The sequence below is a fragment of the Salmo salar genome, chromosome 16, assembly GCF_965601325.2.
Source record: "Salmo salar chromosome 16, fSalSal1, whole genome shotgun sequence".
Classification (NCBI taxonomy): Eukaryota; Metazoa; Chordata; class Actinopteri; order Salmoniformes; family Salmonidae; genus Salmo; species Salmo salar.
In genome coordinates this window covers 23,137,711-23,159,102 of record NC_138306.1, presented here as the reverse complement: position 1 = coordinate 23,159,102, position 21,392 = coordinate 23,137,711, and the positions used below count along the sequence as shown (strand labels likewise).

Genomic DNA, 21,392 nt, shown 5'->3' with positions numbered 1-21,392 from the left:
ACTCCAATGTTTGTGTACATTTACTTTGTTTACAAACACTGTATATAGGCCCAAAACATGACTAAAACTATCATTTGGATATCATGGATGGTCAGTTCTTGCATCCATAGCTCTGTCTATGAATTTGAGAGTGGTTACATTTATCCAACCCCATCCCTCAGCTTTTTACCAAAACAGGGGTGGGGAAACGCTTTGTTATTGTTTCTACTGCTGATTTCCTCTTTAAATATGTCAGGAGCTCAAAGTCAATGCTTATCAACATTCCCATCTTTATGTGGAGAGGGGGGATAAAGGGGGGAGAGCGGAGATAGAGAGAGAGAGAGAGAGAGAGATAGCAGGATAGACGAAAGCTCAATAAAGATCAAAGCCAAGCAACACTAGTAGGATCATGACTTTACTGGATTATATTACCGTGGTGTTACAGTAGCATTATAATGTGCTATTTCTACACACAGGCGTAATCGTCCATTGCTTTGATGGTATTAAGTTTCCCCAAGTGCTAAACTGGGGCTATGGGTTTGTTGGATAGGGGGATGGGAGTGAGGGGGGCTAGACAAGAAAGAAGGGGAGAAGCAAGAAGCGCAGAACTAAACCTGGTCTCTGGTTCCTTTAAAATGCTTAGAGAGAGAGAGAATGAGAGAGAATTAGAAAGTGGAGATGGTGAAAGGGAGCTGTACTCACGGCAGCCTTTCTCGTCGCTCTTGTCGAAGCAGTCGGGCAGTCCGTCACACTGCCACCCGCCTGGGACACACTTCCCGTCCCCACACATGAAGTTCCCTGGGATGTTACACTCTGTGGTGAAGTTGTTCCCCGGAAGGAGCTGGCTCTCTGTGGGAGAGGAGGAGAGAGGGAGGAGGAGAGGAGAAAATGGAGAAGAGGGGTGGAGGGGAGAGGAGAGGAGAGGAGGAGGACGAGGATGAGGAAGGAGGATGGGAAAGATGAAAAAGAGGAAGAGGAGGAGGAGGATGGGGAAGATGAAGAAGATGAAGAGGAGGAGGAAGATGAAGTGGAAGAGGGAAATATTGTTACAATCTGAGAACTTGAACGGTAGAAGGATATTGCATTCAAAAGATAATAATCTCACAGTCAAAAGGCAGGCTATTATTATCTCCAAATGGAAAATATTAAAGGCATTCCTATATCAGTATCCAGGCAGGTCATAAAAACAGAGGATAGCATCATGAATACCAATATGAAAGTATGAAAGGGTCATATGGTGATAACAGTCAGTCTCTGAGTCAGTCTACTGCTGGCTATTATAAAGAAGGGCCGATAAGGACACACTCATCAAGCACACACACACACACACACACACACACACACACACACACACACACACACACACACACACACACACACACACACACACACACACACACACACACACACACACACACACACACACACACACACACACCAACACACATTTTCCCTCTGATTTCCCTATCGCTAAATACGACAAAACTTGCAAAACCTGCGTGCATCATTGCATAGTGAAGACTCCTTTCTAGATTCCTATGTAGACTATGACCCATTTGCCTTAGAAGACAATATGGGTATGTATGGCATTAAGTACATTTGCAAAGCTCTTCCATTGTATGATCCATTGATCCACAAGCAGAGCAGCAGAGAAGCACAGTGGCCTGTGGGCAATTCCACAATAACGGATACAGACACTCAGATTGCCAAACAGTATGCCAAACAAAAAACATTGATTTTAAAGTTTAACAATCCATACAACTCTATGCACAATGACTACTTTTAGCAATTTACACAGAACAAAACACATTTACTGGAAGAACTGTGCAGATGCAAAGTTTTGTAACAGAATTACGGTCAAATCTCCCTCAGTTTTTTTGTGTCCACGCTTTACCAAAAACTCTGTTAGATCTCTGCTCCGAATTAAGAGTTAAAGATGTCTGCAGAAAGAATGGGGGTGAAGTGGATTTACACCCGGTGACAGAATTGCGGTAACAGAATTTCATCATGGGTCCCTGATCTGTACTACACAGAAATGCATAATTTTGGATATGAATGTCATTTTCTTTAAATAGGTACAGAAAGGTATAAATATGCAATATCCTTCTTTGCATATTTGGGTATTATTCTACACACTGGCTATTCTTTTAATGAGCTCTGCCCCCAAACAAGACCAAATTTGGTTGGTCCTGTCTGGACAAAATCTAAACCAATCATAGACATCTCTGTTTCACAAGTTTGGACATCAAAGTACAGTACAGTAGAGTATAGCACAGCACAGAACTGTGAGTAGAATTCAGTACAGTAGAGTATAGGTCAGTACAGCACAGTACAGTAGAGTATAGGTCAGTACAGCACAGTACAGTAGAGTATAGGTCAGTACAGCACAGTATAGGTCAGTACAGTAGAGTATAGTACAGTAGAGTTCAGTACATTCTAGTGTACTCAACTCTAGTGTGCTCTACTGTGTAGTGTACTGACCTCTACTTTCCCTTACTGTACTGTACTGACCTATACTCTACATTTATTTTATTTGGTAATGGAATTGAGTTTTAATCACTTAATAATTCATAAACTAAAATGTATAACAGTAAAAACACGAACTAATTGATAGGTCTACCTTTAATTCTTACTTCTGTGAATTTCCATTATCCTTCCTCCTCATGACGGAGAGAAATTAGAAAATATCTTAAAGATATGTGTTTTTTTGGTAATGGAATTTGAACTGAGAGAAGGCAGAAAAATGTATCCGAAACTAAATATAAGTGTTGATATTAGTTAGCAGGGGTCTTTACTTCAACATTATTATGTTTTCATCCGCTTCTCATACCTTTTAAGACTTTTCTGATAGATGTTTTTTAAGACCCCTTTTCCATCTCTCTGACCAGAGATCAAAGCCTTTGCTTATTCCTAATTTTTAGGATGGACAATTGTTGGAAAATGTACACACTACCGGTCCAAAGTTTTAGAGCAAACCTACTCATTCAAGGGTTTTTCTTTACTTTTACTATTTTCTACATTGTAGAATAATATTGAAGACATCAAAACTAGGAAATAACACATGTGGAATCATGTAGAAACCAAAAAAGTGTTAAACAAATCAAAATATATTTCTTCAAATAGCCACCCTTTGCCTTGATGACAGCTTTGCACACTCTTGGCATTCTCTCAACCAGCTTCACCTGGAATGCTTTCCCAACATTATTGAAGGAGTTCCCACATATGCAGAGCATTTGCTGGCAGCTTTTCCTTCCCTCTGCAGTCCGACTCATCCTAAATCATCTCAATTGGGTTGAGGTCAGGGGATTGTGGAGGCCAGGTCATCTGATGCAGCATTCCATCATATTCCATATATGTTTTTTCATAGTTTTGATGGCTTCACTATTATTATACAATGTAGAAAATAGTAAAAATAACAAAAAAATCCTTGAGTAGGAGTACATGAGAAGGTGTTCTAAAACTTTTGACCGGTAGTGTATATGCACTGTACCTTCATTTCAAAGGAATATAGACTCTTGGCTTTCATGATCATGATGAACATGATCCTAAGAATTTCACATGTTGCTGCTCATGGGTCTTTTACATGGAAATGACCCTGTCTGTCATGGCTGTCTAGGACCAGTGGAGATGTGGAATCAGGAGCAGGAGACAGAGGGCCGGAGCAACAGTGTTTTAATAATAAATGCAAAAACGCAATAGCCGTAGGGCACAGGGCGCGTGACGAAGTCCGCCAGGGGAAAACACATTCCCAAAAATAAACACTCTGGAAAAAGCGCACGGGGCGCAGCCCGGCAATACAATGGACAATAACCAGCGAAAAAAAACAGCTACACTCGCAACTGTCTAGAGTAGACAATAAACAATCCCGCACGAGAAACCCAACTGAAAATACACACTAAATAACCCCCCACTAATGACAGACACAAAACAGGTGCGGGATAGACAGACAAAACCAAAAGACACAGAAACAACGATCGGTGGCAGCTAATAGGCCGGCGACGACGACCGCCGAGCGCCGCCCAACCGAGGAGGGGCGCCACCATCGTTAGATACTGTGACACTGTCTGATCTTTAATAAGTGGGATAGGGCAGAACTTGTTGATGCACTCCAGCAATAGACTAATGAGTTAGAATGTAAACCATGTGCTGCTGGGCTGGCTGGCTGGGCTCTGACACTGTGGTGGGGAAGGACGCACTTAAGTGATAATGCCCGAGAAGCCAGTGTATGGAGGATATACAGTTGAAGTCGGAAGTTTACATACACTTAGGTTGGAGTCATTAAAACTTGTTTTTCAACCACTCCACAAATGTCTTGTTAACAAACTATAGTTTTGGCAAGTCGGTTAGGACATCTACTTTGTGCATGACACAAGTCATTTTTCCAACAATTGTTTACAGACAGATTATTTCACTGTATCACAATTCAGGTGGGTCAGAAGTTCACATACACTAAGTTGACTGTGCCTTTAAAAAGCTTTGGAAATTCCAGAAAATTATGTCATGGCTTTAGAAGCTTCTGATAGGCTAATTGACATCATTTGAGTCAATTGGAGGTGTACCTGTGGATGTATTTCAAGGCCGACCTTCTATCTCAGTGCCTCTTTGCTTGACATCATGGGAAAATCAAAAGAGATCAGCCAAGGCCTCAGAAAAAAATTGTAGACCTCCACAAGTCTGGTTCATCCTTGGGAGCAATTTCCAAACGCCTGAAGGTACCACATTCATCTGTACAAACAATAGTACGCAATTATAAACACCATGGGACCACGCAGCCATCCTACCGCTCAGCACTTTGGTGCGAAAAGTGCAAATCAATCCCAGAACAACAGCAAAGGACCTTGTGAAGACGCTGGAGGAAACAGGTACAAAAGTACCTATATCCACAGTAAAACGAATCCTATATCGACATAACCTGAAAGGTTGCTCAGCAAGGAAGAAGCCACTGCTCCAAAACCGCCAGAAAAAAAGCCAGACTACGGTTTGCAACTGCACATGGGGACAAAGATCATACTTATTGGAGAAATGTCCTCTAGTCTGATGAAACAAAAATAGAACTGTTTGGCCAAAATGGCCATCGTTATGTTTGGAGGAAAAAGGAGGAGGCTTGCAAGAACACCATCCCAACCGTGAAGCACGGGGGTGGCAGCATCATGTTGTGGGGGTGCTTTGCTGCAGGAGGGACTGGTGCATTTCACAAAATAGATGGCATCATGAGGCAGGACAATTATGTGGATATATTGAAGCAACATCTCAAGACATCAGTCAGGAAGTTAAAGCTTGGTCGCAAATGGGTCTTCCAAATGGGCAATGACCCCAAGCATACTTCCAAAGTTGTGGCAAAATGGCTTAAGGACAACAAAGTCAAGGTATTGGAGTGGCCATCACAAAGCCTTGACCTCAATCCCATAGAGAATTTGTGGGCAGAACTCAAAAAGTGTGTGCGAGCAAGGAGGTCTACAGACCTGACTCAGTTACACCAGCTCTGTCAGGAGGAATGGGCCAAAATTCACCCAATTTATTGTGGGAAGCTTGTGGAAGGCTACCAGAAACGTTTGACCCAAGTTAAACAATTTAAAGGCAATGCTACCAAATACTAATTGAGTGTATGTAAACTTCAGACCCACTGGGAATGTGATGAAAGAAATAAAAGCTGAAATAAATCATTCTCTCTACTATTATTCTGACATTTCACATTCTTAAAATAAAGTGGTGATCCTAACTGACCTAAGACAGGGAATTTGTACTGGGATTAAATGTCAGGAATTGTGAAAAACTGAGTTTAAATGTATTTGGCTAAGGTGTATGTAAACTTCCGACTTCAACTGTATTGGCACGGATGTTGTTAGGCCCGTGCCAATATATCCTCCAAACACCGGCGTGGAGGGTATTATCACTTTTATACAACGGTTTACAACATATTCAAATAATGATTTACATATTTTCATTAAAAACTTTATTTTGAGGAATGTATAAATACTATTTCATCCTTCCACAAGATATAGTCCCGACACAAATCTAGGGTTGCTACCCAAGCCAGCAGGTAGTTCATTCTATCGGTTTGGTTGCTAGAGACGTGACCCAGTCATTCAGCCTTTTGTTCTGTAACTATGGACGCGACCCAGTCATTCGTTCTAAATGTTCCATTGCCATAATGGCTGGCAACATTCTTATCCTTTGCTTGCAAGCTAGCCAACTACAGCTAATTTACAGTCACGTCAAAAAGTGCAGCCAGAATAACAGCACAGTAGCTGCAATTGCCTTTGTTTAAGGTGTTTTCTAGTGACATTTATTTGGATACATCCATAACATTGAGCTAGTGAGACGCGATTTCACCTGGCATAGAACATGTGCTCACTCGTCAGGACACTGTTGAAAGGAGCTAGCCAACAACACAGCTAACAATCACTTCAAACTGAATCTGGAAAGACTGCAAACTAGCTGCACTTCGATTCGTTTGACCTCTTTTCAATTTACATTTTACTTTGTATATATCCATAAAAATGATGCCAGCTGATTCATGATTTCGACTGGCTGAGAAACGCTGCCTGTATGTCTCGTCCCAACTTCTGACATGTTCATTACTATGGGACAGCTGGAGATCGAATTTGAATATTGAAACAATTTTGCAAATGTTGGAGAGACAATCAGCAAGGTTTATACAAATCTCCACTGTTGAAAACTAAATGTTAGTCTAAAGGAAATGTGAGATAATGTCTAGATGCTTTTTATAGAGGAGATAAAGTTTATAAATCGCTTGGCTGGGCTGATGAGACAATGGATTGCGCAGTCAGATGGAACAGAGTAAATAAGCATTTTAACGTCATAGATTTAGCCAGTGGAAACTTGTGGCATAGACACCGGCTGGAATGCGGTTTAAACCAATCAGCATTCAAGATTAGACCCACCTATAGTATAATAACAAACAACACTACTCTATAGTCATCCAAATTATAACTTAAGGACACCAAGGCACAGGATGTGTCCCAGATAGCATCCTATTCCCAATACTGTACAGTGCACTGCTTTCTACCAGGGCCTATAGGTCTCTGGTCAAAAGTAGTGCGCTAAATAGGGATCATTTGGGACGCATCCACAGTTTCACTCTGTATCGGCAACCCAACCTGGACCAAACTAGGGGAGGAATACAAAGTTGTAAGAGTCCAATTTATAAATAGGCCTGTATTATAATCAGTGGTAGAAAGTACTTAAGTACAAATACTTGAAAGTACTACTTAAGTAGTACTTAATATTTACATTTTTGAGAACTTTTACTTCACTTAATTTCTAATAATGTCATTTATACACCATACATTTTCCGACACTCAAAAGTACTCGTTACATTTTGAATGCTTAGCAGGACAGGAAAATGGTCTAATTCACACAATTATCAAGAGAACATCCCTGGTCATCCCTACTGTCTCTGATCTGGCGGACTCACTAAACACATACTTTGTTTGTAAATGATGTCTGAGTGTTGGAGTGTGCCCCTGGCTATCCGTAAGTAAATAAAAATCAATAAATAAAAAAAGATGCCATCTGGTGTGCTTAATATAAGGAATTTGAAACGATTCATACTTTTACTTTTGATACTTAAGTATATTTTAGCAATTACATTTACTTTTGATACTTAAGTATATTTAAAACAAAATACTTTTAGACTTTTACTCAAGTAGTATTTTACTGGGTGACTTGCACTTTTACTTGAGTCATTATCTATTAAAGTATATTTACTTTTACTCAAGTATGACAATTGGGTACTTTTTCCACCACTGATTATAATTAAGGTTGACAAACTGGATTTAGTAAGCAGATTGTGAGCTGTGTTAGAAAGTTGCTGCCTGCAGTGACTATGCTTTTGTTGTTGTTATTGTGGTGCAACAGGCCCAGTATTTTAAACATGTTGTATTATTAATGAACTGGTAACAGAATCAAAATGTTTTCCTCTATTTTCATCAGCACACAGAAACAGTGAAAACATCAACCCACGTGTCCTGGAGGACAGAACACAATGTTCGCACTTTGTTTCATTAGACTATATCTGAGTACATCATCAAGCACACCTACACAGACAACCAGAAAACCTGCTAGGCAAGAACCTCACTGTACAACTGTGTTTTTTCCCCTGACCATCTGATTAAAAAAAACTTGTTATAAATCACTTCAGATCAAGCCACTCCCAGTGCTACATCTGACTGATTGACAGCTGGTATTAGTCATAAAGGGAAAGTCAGCTGTATGAGAAATGCTTCATCATCACCCTGGCCCTTTCACACTTGAGGTTCTGGAGATGTCTATATAACATGCCTCTCCTCACCCTCTCAGAGGGTGTGATGCAAGATACTCTTTGTTTCTTTCAATGAAAGGAGAGAGGGATCGAGGGAGATAGGAAAGCTGTTGCTAGGTCAGGCTTTTATATGTAGCATACTAATTGCTATTTCTCTGATTGGCAGTAGAACGTGCCAGCGAGTTTTGTGGGATGGCTACACTGGGTTGTTTCTAACAGCTCGAGAACAGAAATCCACATTGGTGCACAGGCACAGCTACCCTGCCAATCCTCTACCCTGCAACTTAGAGACTGCTGCCCTATGTACATAGAGTTATTGAACACTGGGCACTTTAATAATGTTTACATACTGTTTTACCCACTTTATATGTATATACTGTATTATCCTCATTGCTCATCTTATATAACTACTACTGTACACGTTTTCGATTCACATACTGTCCATAAATCAAATAAAAATGTATTGGTCACATACACATATTTAGCAGATGTTACTGCGGGTGTAGTGTAATCCTTGTGTTCCTAGCTCCAACAGTGCAGGAGTATCTAACAATTCACAACAATACACATAAATCTAAAAGTAAAATAATGGAATTAATAAATATATAAATATTAAGATGAGCAATGTCGGAGTGGCAAAGACTAAAATACAGTAGAATAGAATACAGTATATCCATATGAAATGAGTAAAGCCGTATGTAAACATTACTAAAGTGACCAGTGTTCCATTATTAAAGTGACCAGTGATTCCATGTCTATGTACATGGGGCAGCAGCCTCTAAGGTGCAGGGTTGAGTAAACGGGTGGTAGCCGGCTAGTGATGGCTATTTAACAGTCTGATGGCCTTGAGATAGAAGCTGTTTTCAGTCTCGGCCCCAGCTTTGATGCACTTGTAATGACCTCGCCTTCTGGATGGTAGCAGGGTGACCAGGCAGTGGCTCGGGTGGTTGATGTTCTTGATCTTTTTGGCCTTCCTGTGACATTGGGTGCTGTAGGTGTCCTGGAGGGCAGGCAGTGTGCTCCCGGTGATGCGTTGGGCCGTGCAGTTGCGGGCAGTGCAGTTGCCGTACCAGGTGGTGATACAGCCCGACAGGATGCTCTCAATTGTGCATCTGTAAAAGTTTGTGAGGGTCTTAGGGGCTAAGCCGAATTTCTTCAGCCTCTTGAGGTTAAAGAGGCGCTGTTGCTCCATCTACACCACACTGTCTGTGTGGATGGTTTTAGATTGTCAGCGATGTGTACGCTGAGGAACTTGAAGCTTTCCATCTTCTCCAAAGCAGTTCTGTCAATGTGGATAGCGGTGTGCCCTCTCTGCTGTTTCCTGAAGTCCACGATCAGCTCCTTCGTTTTGTTGACGTTGAGGGAGATGTTATTTTCCTGGCACCACCCGGCCAGGTAGGCTGTCTCATCAGTGTTGGTAATCAGGCCTACTACTGTTGTGTTGTCAGCACACTTGATGATTGAGTTGGAGGTGTGCATGGCCACGCAGTCATGGCTGAACAGGGAGTACAGGAGGGGGCTGAGCACGCACCATTGTGGGGCCCCAGTGTTGAGTATCAGAAAAAGTGAAGGTGTTGTTTCCTACCACCTGGGGGCAGCCCGTCAGGACCCAGTTGCACAGAGCAGGGTTCAGACCCAGGGCCCCAAGCTTAATGATGAGCTTGGAGGGTACTATGGTGTTGAAGGCTGAGCTATAGTCAATTAACAGCATTCTTACATAGGTATTCCTCTTTCCCAGATGGGATAGGGCAGTGTGAAGGCGAATGCATCGTCTGTGGATCTATTGGGGCGGTATGCAAATTGAAGTGGGACTCTAGGGTGTCAGGTAAGGTAGAGGTGAGAAGCTCTTCATGATGACAGAAGTGAGTGCTACAGGGGGAAAGCCATTGAGTTCAGTTAACTTTGCTTTCTTGGGTACAGGATTAATGGTGGACATCTTGAAGCAAGTGGGGACAGCCGACTGGGTAGGAAGAGATTGAATATGTCCGTAAGCACTCCAGCCAGCTTGTCTGCGTTGGGAGCGGGCCGTGTCGGTGTCACTGTGTTATCCTCAAAGCGGGCGAAGAAGGTGTTTAGCTTGTTCAGGAGCAAGACGTCGGTGTCTGTGACGTGTCTTTCCCTTTGTAATTAGTGATTGTCTGTAGACCCTGCCACACATAGTTGAAGTCAAAAGTTTACATACACTTAGGTTGGAGTCAAATAAAGTAGTGATCCTAACTGACATCAGACAAGGTGTATGTTAACTTCCGACTTCAACTGTATATATATTTAAACAAAAAAGTGCGATCTTTTTCCCCATGTGCAGTTGCAAACCGTAGTCTAGCTTTTTTATAGCGGTTTTGGAGCAGTGGCTTCTTCCTTGCTGAGCGGCTTGTCAGGTTATGTCAATATAGGACTTGTTTTACTGTGGATATTGATACTTTATTTCCTGTTTCCTCCAGCATCTTCACAAGGTCCTTTGCTGTTGTTCTGGGATTGATTTGCACTTTTCACACCAAAGTACGTTCATCTCTAGGAGACAGAACGCGTCTCCTTCCTGAGCGGTATGACGGCTGCGTGGACCCATGGTGTTTATACTTGCGTACTATTGTTTGTACAGATGAACGTGTTACCTTCAATTTTTTTCTGAGGTCTTGGCTGATTTCTTTTGATTTTCTCATGATGTCAAGCAAACAGGCACTGAGTTTGAAGGTAGGCCTTGAAATACATCCACAGGTACACCTCCAATTGACTCAAATGATGTCAATTAGCCTATCAGAAGCTTCTAAAGCCATGACATCATTTTCTGGAATTTCCCAAGCTGTTTAAAGGCACAGTCAACTTACTGTATGTAAACTTCTGACCCCCTGGAATTGTGATACAGTAAATTATAAGCGAAATAATCTGTCTATACATTTTTTGGGGAAAAATGACTTGTGTCTTGCACAAAGTAGATGTCCTAACCGACTTGCCAAAACTATAGTTTATTAAAAATAAATTTGTGGAGTGGTTGAAAAACGAGTTTTAATGACTCCGACTGCAAGTGTATGTAAACTTCAGACTTCAACTGTGTATATGTATATATGTATGTATATATATGTATATATATATATATATATATATTCCGGACTCTGACTTTGCTCGTTCTGATGCGTTCTGATGCAGCGATGCGTGAATGCTTCCAGTACAGTCTGTATGCTATCACACTGGCCACTGCTACACGCTAGCTGACTCCACATGTAGGAGACCTTCACAGGCCTATCCTCAGGGCTGGACAGGGAATTCAGGGCACTCCCTGCCCTGTGTGTGTGTGTGTGTGTGTGTGTGTGTGTGTGTGTGTGTGTGTGTGTGTGTGTGTGTGTGTGTGTGTGTGTGTGTGTGTGTGTGTGTGTGTGTGTGTGTGTGTGTGTGTGTGTGTGTGTGTGTGTGTGTGTACATGTAATATGTAAAGCCATGTGCCCAGTGTACCCTGTCCTCTGTACAGACCAATAACAACCCAGGAGAGAGGGATGACTAGGGAGGAAGAAAGGAGCTGAGGAGGAAGAAAGAGAAGGTTAGGGGAGGAAGAAAAGAAGAGAGGGATGACTGGAGAGTTGTGCATCAGTCAGCCCTCTTCTGATGTGACCTTGGCGTCTCCAGCCAAGACTCCCTGATGTCTCTATTTACACACGCACGCCCCCCCACACCCGCTGCCTGCCCACACACAGCAATGTACAGGAGCCTGTATAGCAGAAGCTCTCTCACTAGAGGTGGGATAATAAGTAAGATGGCGCCGACAGACATGGCAGCTCTGCTTCTACCTGTTAAGCAACTTTGCAGTATTTTTTTGGGGGGGGTTATTTCTTACATTATTTGCCCAGAATGTTTTTTGTGTTATTACATACAGCTGGTTAGAACTTGTGGATATCAGAGTGATGGTAACTCACCCGCATTACGACCACGAATACAACTTTACCAAATTGGATTGTTTGTTCGCACCCCCAGGGCAATTGAACTTATCCCAGAGGCTGCTCCAAGACGCCGCCGGCTGAGAAGAGGTATTTGGAGTGGACTTCTAGTCCAACTCAGGAGGCGGGCACACCATCCACCGCTTCAGAGTCTCTGGACAATAAAGTAGACGAGCTCAGGGCGAGGATCTCCTTCCAGAGAGACATCGGGGACTGTAACATACTCTGTTTCACGGAAACATGGCTCTCTCCAGATATACTGTCCCCGTTCATACAGCTAGCTGGGTTCTCAGTACATCGCGCAGACAGGAATAAAGAACACTCCGGGAAGAAGGGCAGTGGTGATTGTTTCATGATTAACCCCTCATGATTGTGATAATGTAGAGAAACTCAAGTTCTTTTGTTCACCCTACCTAGAATACCTCACAATCAAATGCTGACCGTATTACCTCCCAAGACAATTCTCTTCGGTTACAGTCACAGCCGTGTATATTCCCTCTCCTGCCGATACCACAACGGCCCTCAAGGAACTATACTGGACTTTATGAAAACTGGAAACCACATATCCTGAGGCTGCATTTATTATAGCTGGGGATTTTAATAAAGCAAATTTGAGGAAAAAGCTACCGAAGTTCTATCAACACATTGACTGTAGTACTCGAGCTGGGAAAACACTCGACCACTGCTAGTCTCTCTTCCGGGATGCCTACAAGGCCCTCCCCTGCCCTCCTATAGGCAAATCAGATCACGACTCCATTTTGTTCCTCCCTTCCTATAGGCAGAAACTCAAACAGGAAGTGCCCATGCTAAGGTCTATTCAATGCTGGTCTGACCAATTGGAATCCATGCTTCAGGATTGCTTTGATGACGTGGACTGGGATATGTTCCGGGTAGCCTCGGAGAATAACATTGATGCATGAACAGACATGGTGACTGAGTTGATCAGGAAGTATATACGTTATGTTATTAAAACTTACCAAAACCAGAAACCGTGGATAAATGGCAGCATTACAGCTAAACTGAAAGCACAAACCACCTCATTTAACCATGGCAATACTAACAGTGTAGTTATTCCCTCCGTAAGGCAATCAAACAGGCAAAACGTCAGTACAGAGACAAAGTGGAGTCCCAATTCAACGGTTCAGACACGAAACGTATGTGGTAATCACGGATTACAAAGGGAAAACAAGCCATGTCGTGGACATCGACATCTTGCTCCCAGACAAACTAAACACCTACGGTATATTTATACATTTCTTAATTCCATTATTTGACTTTTAGATTCGTGTGTGTTGTTGTGATTTGTTAGATATTACTCCACTGTTGGAGTGAGGAACACAAGCATTTCGCTACACCCGAATAACATCTGCTAAATATGCTAAATACACACAGAATATTAGCACAGTCAGCACCCACCATCTCAGATTGTTCTGAAATTGTTTCTGTAGTTAGTAACAGATATAATTAGCATTCTTGACACATTATTTTGTTGAAATATAATTTAATCTCTAATTTAAAATTCTAGGATTCAGATAATATTCAATAAATATAGTACCAAACATGCAATTTGGCCCAAACTTCCTACCAATAAGTAAGACACAAATGGATCCCCAAAAATGTTCCAAAGCCACCCACGGACCGCCCACCTCACATGCAAATCCAATCCAAACAACCAGTATACAGTATCGGTTCTCTGAGTTTGACAAGAGGTATGATGCTGTGACTTGGAGTATTGCTTCTCCATACTATATAATGTCTTCCTTGTGAATCTGGTTTTCCCCTGTTGAGAGAAATGTGTCATTAAGTCACTTGCATTATTTACCATAAAGAAGTGCGGAAGTACCATGTTATGACCACTAGATAGGAAGACGTTTGGTCCAAATCGGATGTTGAGTACCATATTTATTGAATATTATCTTAATCCTATAAATTAAAATGGCCAATTTGGGTGCAATCAATTCATTTCTCCAAGATCAAATACAATTTCAATAAAATTATGTTTCAGGAATGCCCGTCTTTCCTGTTTCTAACTAGATAAACGATTTCAGAACAATCTGAGATGTTGAGTCTCATGGCTTGCTGAAATGACATGGAACGGCTCTGCAGTCTATTGTGCCCAAAACAGTTGGTGCCTCACTCTCTTTTCTCTTGTTCCCTTTGCACACTCAAATAAGCAAATAAAACACTCTCTCTCACTCTCTCACTAACTCTCTCACTCACATCGCTGAGAGCCAGGCGATCAATGCCACTTCATTCTTGGCCAAAAGCTTTGCTCGCTCCCTGCAATAAGTTCTCTCAGGCAGGGGCAAGGTTCACAGGAAAATAAAAAAGGCGCCTGAGTTATAAAAAAAACAATAAAGTGCACATTAACAGCGTCCCAGCTAGCACATAATGTTCTGAGAACAATATGTTTCTTAGAGCTTGATGAGAGTGTGGTTGTCCTATGGTTATTTTACATACAACCTTCCCACAGCTTTCTGGGAATGGTGCAGGATAGTTGCTTGGCTTTGGATCATTCTCAGCACATTAATAAGGAACTTGACAAAAAATATATTTTGGGGGAAATACTTTTTGTAAATGTTTAAACGTGGTTACACTTCATTTCAATTTTGGTAATGTTCTCAAAATGGTTTGTATTTGGGAATGCTCCCAAATAATTCAGATAATGTTAAGAAACAATGTTCTTCTGTGGGAATTTCAGCATAACATTTTCTACAGGTTTCCTCATGGTTCTATTTAAAGTTAAGTTCTCAAATTGTTCCAAAAACGTTATGAAAGAACATTCTTCTGTGGGAATTTCAGTACGTCAGCATAATGTATCCTACATGTTTCCTCTTTGTTCTAATTAAAGTCATGTTCTCAAATTGTTCCGAGAACATTAAGAAAACTTTCCATAAAAGCCACAAGAAACTTTTGTAATGTTCAGAGAATGCTCTAGGAATGTTATTAAAAACGGTATACATTCCATTCTCAGCATCAACAAAACTCTTTCTGTCTTTTATCTTGTTAAGTGTGTCCTGGTGTGTTGGCCGCGCCCACTAATTGGCCACACCTGATCTTAATGAGTGCTTGTTTCCTTTGAAATGAGGTCTGGTTGAATAGACTGAAATGAACTGTAGGTTCGAATATCACTGAGGCCGTGTAACAATAAAAATATATATGTTTGCATGATTAGGGCTGTGGGGTCACTAAATGTCGTCAGTCAGTGATTGTCAAGCAAATAACTGTCGATCTCACGGTAATTGATCGTTAATTAACATGAACACATTCATTTAAAAAAAAGTTGAATACATCCATGTAATATAGCCAACACCTTCATAATAAAGCCATTATTTATGTTAGACAGGTCTAAAGAAGCATGATATGAAGAAAATGTAGCCTATTTCAGAAGAAAATAATCGCATACTCTGAGTTGTCCTTATGTTATGTCCTGATGTGGCTATGCCAAATGGCTGTGAGCTACACTAGTTAATTTAGCAGACAAGACCTGCTTAGAATTTCGTGGCATTATTTTATATTATTTTATAGTTTGAATAATACAATTGAACAAAGCTGAATAAAATACAAATATTTTCTCCAAATGACTTGAGTGAGCGCACAAATGTGGCTATTCTGTGTTGAGCAGTTAAAATTGGTACTCCCTATAAGCTTAATTTATTTATTTTACCTTTATTTAACTAGGCAAGTCAGTTAAGAATAAATTCCTATTTTCAATGACAGCCTAGGAACAGTGGGTTAACTGCCATGTTCAGGGGCAGAATGACAGATTTGTACCTTGTCAGCTCGGGGATTCGAACTTGCGACCTTTCGGTTACTAGTCCAACGCTCTAACCACTAAGCTACCCTGCTGCCCCTAATGAGTTATTAGAGTTATTCATTTAGTTGTTCTACAAATGTTGGGCTATATGTTTTGATTTTTAATAAATTGTTAAAAAAAAGTCGCTTGAAAGGCATGAGCTCTGCTTTGTTTTTGCGCAGGCTGTACACACTTCAACAGTCTCTCATTCACAATTTGACAAGCACTTGATAATGCCTCAAATTTCTCGGTGGCATCCCCTTTGTGGCCGTAACGCACCCTAAAAAAATCCATGCCTTTTGCGGACCGGAGCGCTGCGTTGTGCCCTTCTCCCTGAGCACTGTGCAATCCAAAGCGCCTCTCACTCACATGGCTCTCCATCACGTGATCGGGTCTTTCTCACAGGCTATAAGTGAAGACAGACACATCAGGGATGCAACTGCTATGCCCCATAGTACAAAAGTCAACCTATTCTATTCTGTGTGAGAAATAAATATTCCAAACATAGTCTGGGACAGTTGTGAGGTTCAATAGATCTCAAATGAATACAACCACTAGCATCAAAAAAAAACTTTTTTAAGCAATGTGGCTGACGCAACAGATCAGAACGTTTAGCTTAAAATGTTGATAAACTATTAGGCTATTTCTTCACATTATCAGCGCATTATCAGCGCAGCAATGTGCACATAGCAGTAAGCACAAATGTTCCATTAGTGGGAAAACACCTTTATCAAAAGTGACCGCAAATGCGATTATGAATGTAATGCTTTTATTATAAAGGTGCATTTTTAATGGTGAAAAGTATCTTCCCCAAACTTGAATCTCACACACTGCTTATGTATGCCAGTTACGCCCTTGTAAAGCAGATTAATGTGCTTAATTTTAATAAAATAAAATCAAAACATATATGCCTATTGGCTAGGCTACATGAGGTGTGCAACTATGATTCTAAAAAGACAGTTTCTTATGCTGGGCATCATTCACAAGTGATAATATATAATTCACAAGTGATAAGCTAATATTGTCATCCATCAGACTATTCTTGATTTAATCTTGTCTTTACATATACTAAATAATGTGTGTGAAATTTGTTTTGATTTAGAATGGACCATTACCATGCACCTGTCTGTCTCGAAACAGGGGCAACAGGAAAAAACAAATGTCATCTATGCTCTTAAAAAGAAAATGGAGGACGTTTTCCGTTGGTTCATTTTCATGCCAGCAGGTATGCTATACTCCTGTTTTAAAAATAAACAACGTGCTTAATATTAGGAAAGATGAGAAATAAATATAGTAGGCCTAGCCTATAAAAAGCTGATGAGACCCTCCTCTTTTTAGTAGAGGCCATCACTCTGTTTTCTCGGGCAATTGCAAAACCTATAGAAATGTTGCTCAACATGAGCTCATGAAGTGTTTGATTCGATTTTCGAACACATTTACATTGACGTCAGAGTGATTAGAGGGACAATAGAGTGCTGAGTACCAGGCAGTTAGCAAGTTTGGTAGGCTACTAATGACCATCAGCAGCATCAGAGCTTGGAGAAGCCCAATTACAATGAATAAAAGGGTCACATGGAATTTGACTGCCTTCATGACTCGTGACCGCCAGTGTGCCTGTAATACGGTCCCCCACACCAGCATGATTAATGCTTAAGGAAATACATTTCTGTGCTGGGAATTCAAACAAGTGCAGTGTTATTGAAACATTGGAACACTGTGAACATTTTAAGGAAGTTATTTGAAAACCTTAAAATAACCTATAATTTCCATTCTTAGAGCGTTAATAAAATCTCCCAGGAAAACTAATGAAACCAGAGTAAAACATTCTCAGAACATTCCCAGAACAGGCAAAATGTTCACTTCCGTTCTCAGAACATTTAAAAAAAACGTTCAGTTTTACCAGTTAGTAAACATATGGCTGTTCCCACAACCAATGTGAAACTAATAATATACATTCCCACAATTTCCAAGAAACCAAATCTGCTAGCTGGAGTGTTTATTTCTAGTTTGGGTATAAATCTAAGCCTTTTTCGCTAGAATGTGACCGCCTAGTGACTAGCGGGCAACGTAGAGGGACAAAAGCCTCTGCTCCAGCCTCTGTTCTAAACCATACATTATTGATGATCCATCTGTGGCCTAAAAAGAGATGTGGCGCTAAAAGAGGATGGAGAGAGAAAGAGAGAACAAGAGATAACGAGAGTGTAAGGGAGAGGGGGGGGGGGGGGGGGCAGAGAGAGCGAGAATGAGTGAGAGAGAGAAAACCCTACTCTCTGCTCCTCTTCCATTTCTCCCAGCAGAATCTGCCTGACCTTGAAGGTCATAGACAAGGTCTTGGCAGAAACCACAGGATCCACTTTTAAGGCCAATCCTTCAGTGGGGGAATTATGTGTGCATGCATGCACGCAGACATACAGATAGTTAGCTTTCTCAATTCCACCACAACTCTGCTGCCTTTTCATTTCAGTGATGTGACAGTAATGAGATAGCTCAAACTTCCCTCCAACTGTCTAGCCAGCACTCTCTCTAGAAGACTGGGCTATTTCCCTTATCTCCACTAGGAACCATCAGATCCAGTAATCACGGTAAATACCCTTGTCTCCACTGCCTATTCAACTTCAACATGACAACATTAGGAGATTGGCGTGTTTACTTCCCGACGAAAGAGGAAACTGCTGAATAATGCAATGCTCCCTCCCATACACGTGATTAATATGAGTGTAATTCCAATGTCCCCTAAAGTACAGAGCAGTTTGTATTTGGCACGGGCTAGTTACATTAGTCTGGATGGTTTTGGATGCTTTCCTAATCTCAACTAAGTAGAGCTGTTTTAATGTTTTTGATGTCTATTGCGGAACAGATTCTAAACTTCTGTCGACTTACGTGTACTACTTGCTGATTAAATTAAAAGTGAATCCACAGGAATATCCTAAATGCTGTTTATTTAATATACAGGAACAAACACACGCACACACACCATTCCATATCATTAAATCATTCAAGAATAGTGCGAGTCAGTGCTCTTAGTAAACACAAACATAAAGATGATATTACCATTACACAGGCATAACCCAGCTCCAGTCTCCAGTGTGTTTAATAGAGCCAGTGATGGCTGCTGTTGGATCAGATTCACACTGGATGCTGACTGGCCACATTAGCCTGGCCTGAGCAAACCCACTGCTATTAAATCACAGGAAAAATCCTAAATGGCACCCTATTACCTATATAGCGCACTACTTTTAACTGGAACCCTATGGGCCATGGTCATAGGTAGTGCCCTATTTTGGGAATAGGGTACATTTGGGATGCAGAACGATTGCTCATGAATTACTATGGGATCACAGATCAAACTGCCTCTAATCTAACACAACATCATCTTATTCTGGGTGGATCAGTAGTGGATAGAGAGACGGTCACACTTTATTTGGATAGACAGGATAGTTCATCTGTAGATGCTCTACAGATGGTCATACTATCAACAAACTATCTGTTGATAAGCAACTGCTTGCTAAGGTTAGGGATATGTTTAGAATAAGGGTTAGGGTTAGTTGATAATTAGTTGAAATGTTACTGATACTCTATAGAGCATCTACAGATGGACTATCCAAATAAAGTGTTACCAGAGAGACCAAAAAACACACTCACTGACAATGTATGTTAATTAATGAATTTGTTGTGGCAACAGGTGTATTTAGTGCTTGTGTGATAGACAATCGTGCATCAAGCATATCTGATTGAGGAAATATAACTAGCTAATACACAGTACCAGTCAAAAGTTTGGAAACACCTACTCATTCAACGTTTTTTCTTTATTTTTACTATTCTCTACACTGTAGAATAATAGTGAAGACATCAACACTATGAAATAACACAAATGGAATCATGTAGTAATTCTTCAAAGTAGCCACCCTTTGCCTTGTTGACAGCTTTGCACACTCTTGACATTCTCTCAAACAGCTTCATGAGGTAGTCACCTGGAATGCATTTCAATTAACAGGTGTGCCTTGTTAAAAGTTAAGTTGTGGAAGTTGTGACAAGGTAGAGGTGGTATACAGATGAAACCCTATTTGGTAAAAGACCAAATCCATATTATGGCAAGAACAGCTCAAATAAGCAAAGAGAAACAACAATCCATCATTACTTTAAGACATAAAGGTCAGTCAATCCGTTTCTTCAAGTACCGTCGCAAAAACCATCAAGCGCTATGATGAAACTGGCTCTCATGAGAACTGCCACAGGAAAGGGAGACCCAGAGTTACCTCTTCTGCATACACCTGCTTGGGCCAAGAAACACGAGCAATGGACATTAGACTGGTGTAAATCTGTGCTTTGGTCTGATGAGTCCAAATTTGAGATTTTTGGTTCCAACCACCGTGTCATTGTGAGACGCAGAGTAGGTGAACGGATGATCTCTGCATGTGTGGTTCCCACCGTGACGCATGGAGGAGGTGTGATGGTGCTTTGCTGGTGACACTGTCAGTGATTTATTTAGAATTCAAGGCACAGTTAACCAGCATGGTTACCACAGCATTCTGCAGCGATACGCCATCCCATCTGGTTTGCGCTTAGTTTGTTCATTTGTTTTTCAACAGGACGATGACCCAAACACACCTCCAGGCTGTATAAGGGGCTATTTGACCAAGAAGGAGAGTGATGGAGTGCTGCACCAGATAACCTGGCTTCCACAATCACCCGACCTCAACCCAATTGAGATGGTTTGGGATGAGTTGAACTGCAGAGTGAAGGAAAAGCATCCAACAAGTGTTCAGCATACAGTGAGGGAAAAAAGTATTTGATCCCCTGCTGATTTTGTACGTTTGCCCACTTACAAAGAAATTATCAGTCTATTATTATAATAGTAGGTTTATTTGAACAGTGAGAGACAGAATAACAACAAAAAAATCCAGAAAAATGCATGTCAAAAATGTTATAAAATGATTTGCATTTTAATGAGGGAAATAAGTATTTGACCCCTCTGCAAAACATGACTTAGTACTTGGTGGCAAAACCCTTGTTGGCAATCACAGAGGTCAGACGTTTCTTGTAGTTGGCCACCAGGTTTGCACACATCTCAGGAGGGATTTTGTCCCACTCCTCTTTGCAGATCTTCTCCAAGTCATTAAGGTTTCGAGGCTGACGTTTGGCAACTCGAGCCTTCAGCTCCCTCCATAGATTTTCTATGGGATTAAGGTCTGGAGACTGGCTAGGCCACTCCAGGACGTGTGTTCTGGGTCATTGTCATGCTGGAATACCCATCCACAACCCATTTTCAATGCCCTGGCTGAGGGAAGGAGGTTCTCACCCAAGATTTGATGGTACATGGCCCCGTCCATCGTCCCTTTGATGCGGTGAAGTTGTCCTGTCCCCTTAGCAGAAAAACACCCCCAAAGCATAATGTTTCCACCTCCAT

General features: G+C 41.2%; 1 protein-coding gene across 2 annotated transcripts in view; it reads right to left on the bottom strand.

Moving 5' to 3' along the window:
• The window catches only part of ldlrad3 (low density lipoprotein receptor class A domain containing 3), a 126,606-nt gene that overhangs the window by 66,879 nt on the left and 38,335 nt on the right, over positions 1-21,392 (bottom strand). For both annotated transcript variants that reach the window (XM_014148336.3, XM_014148335.3), the window contains exon 2: positions 682-828. In XM_014148336.3, coding sequence (XP_014003811.1) covers positions 682-828 — 147 coding nt within the window. The remainder of the gene's footprint in view (positions 1-681; positions 829-21,392) is intronic.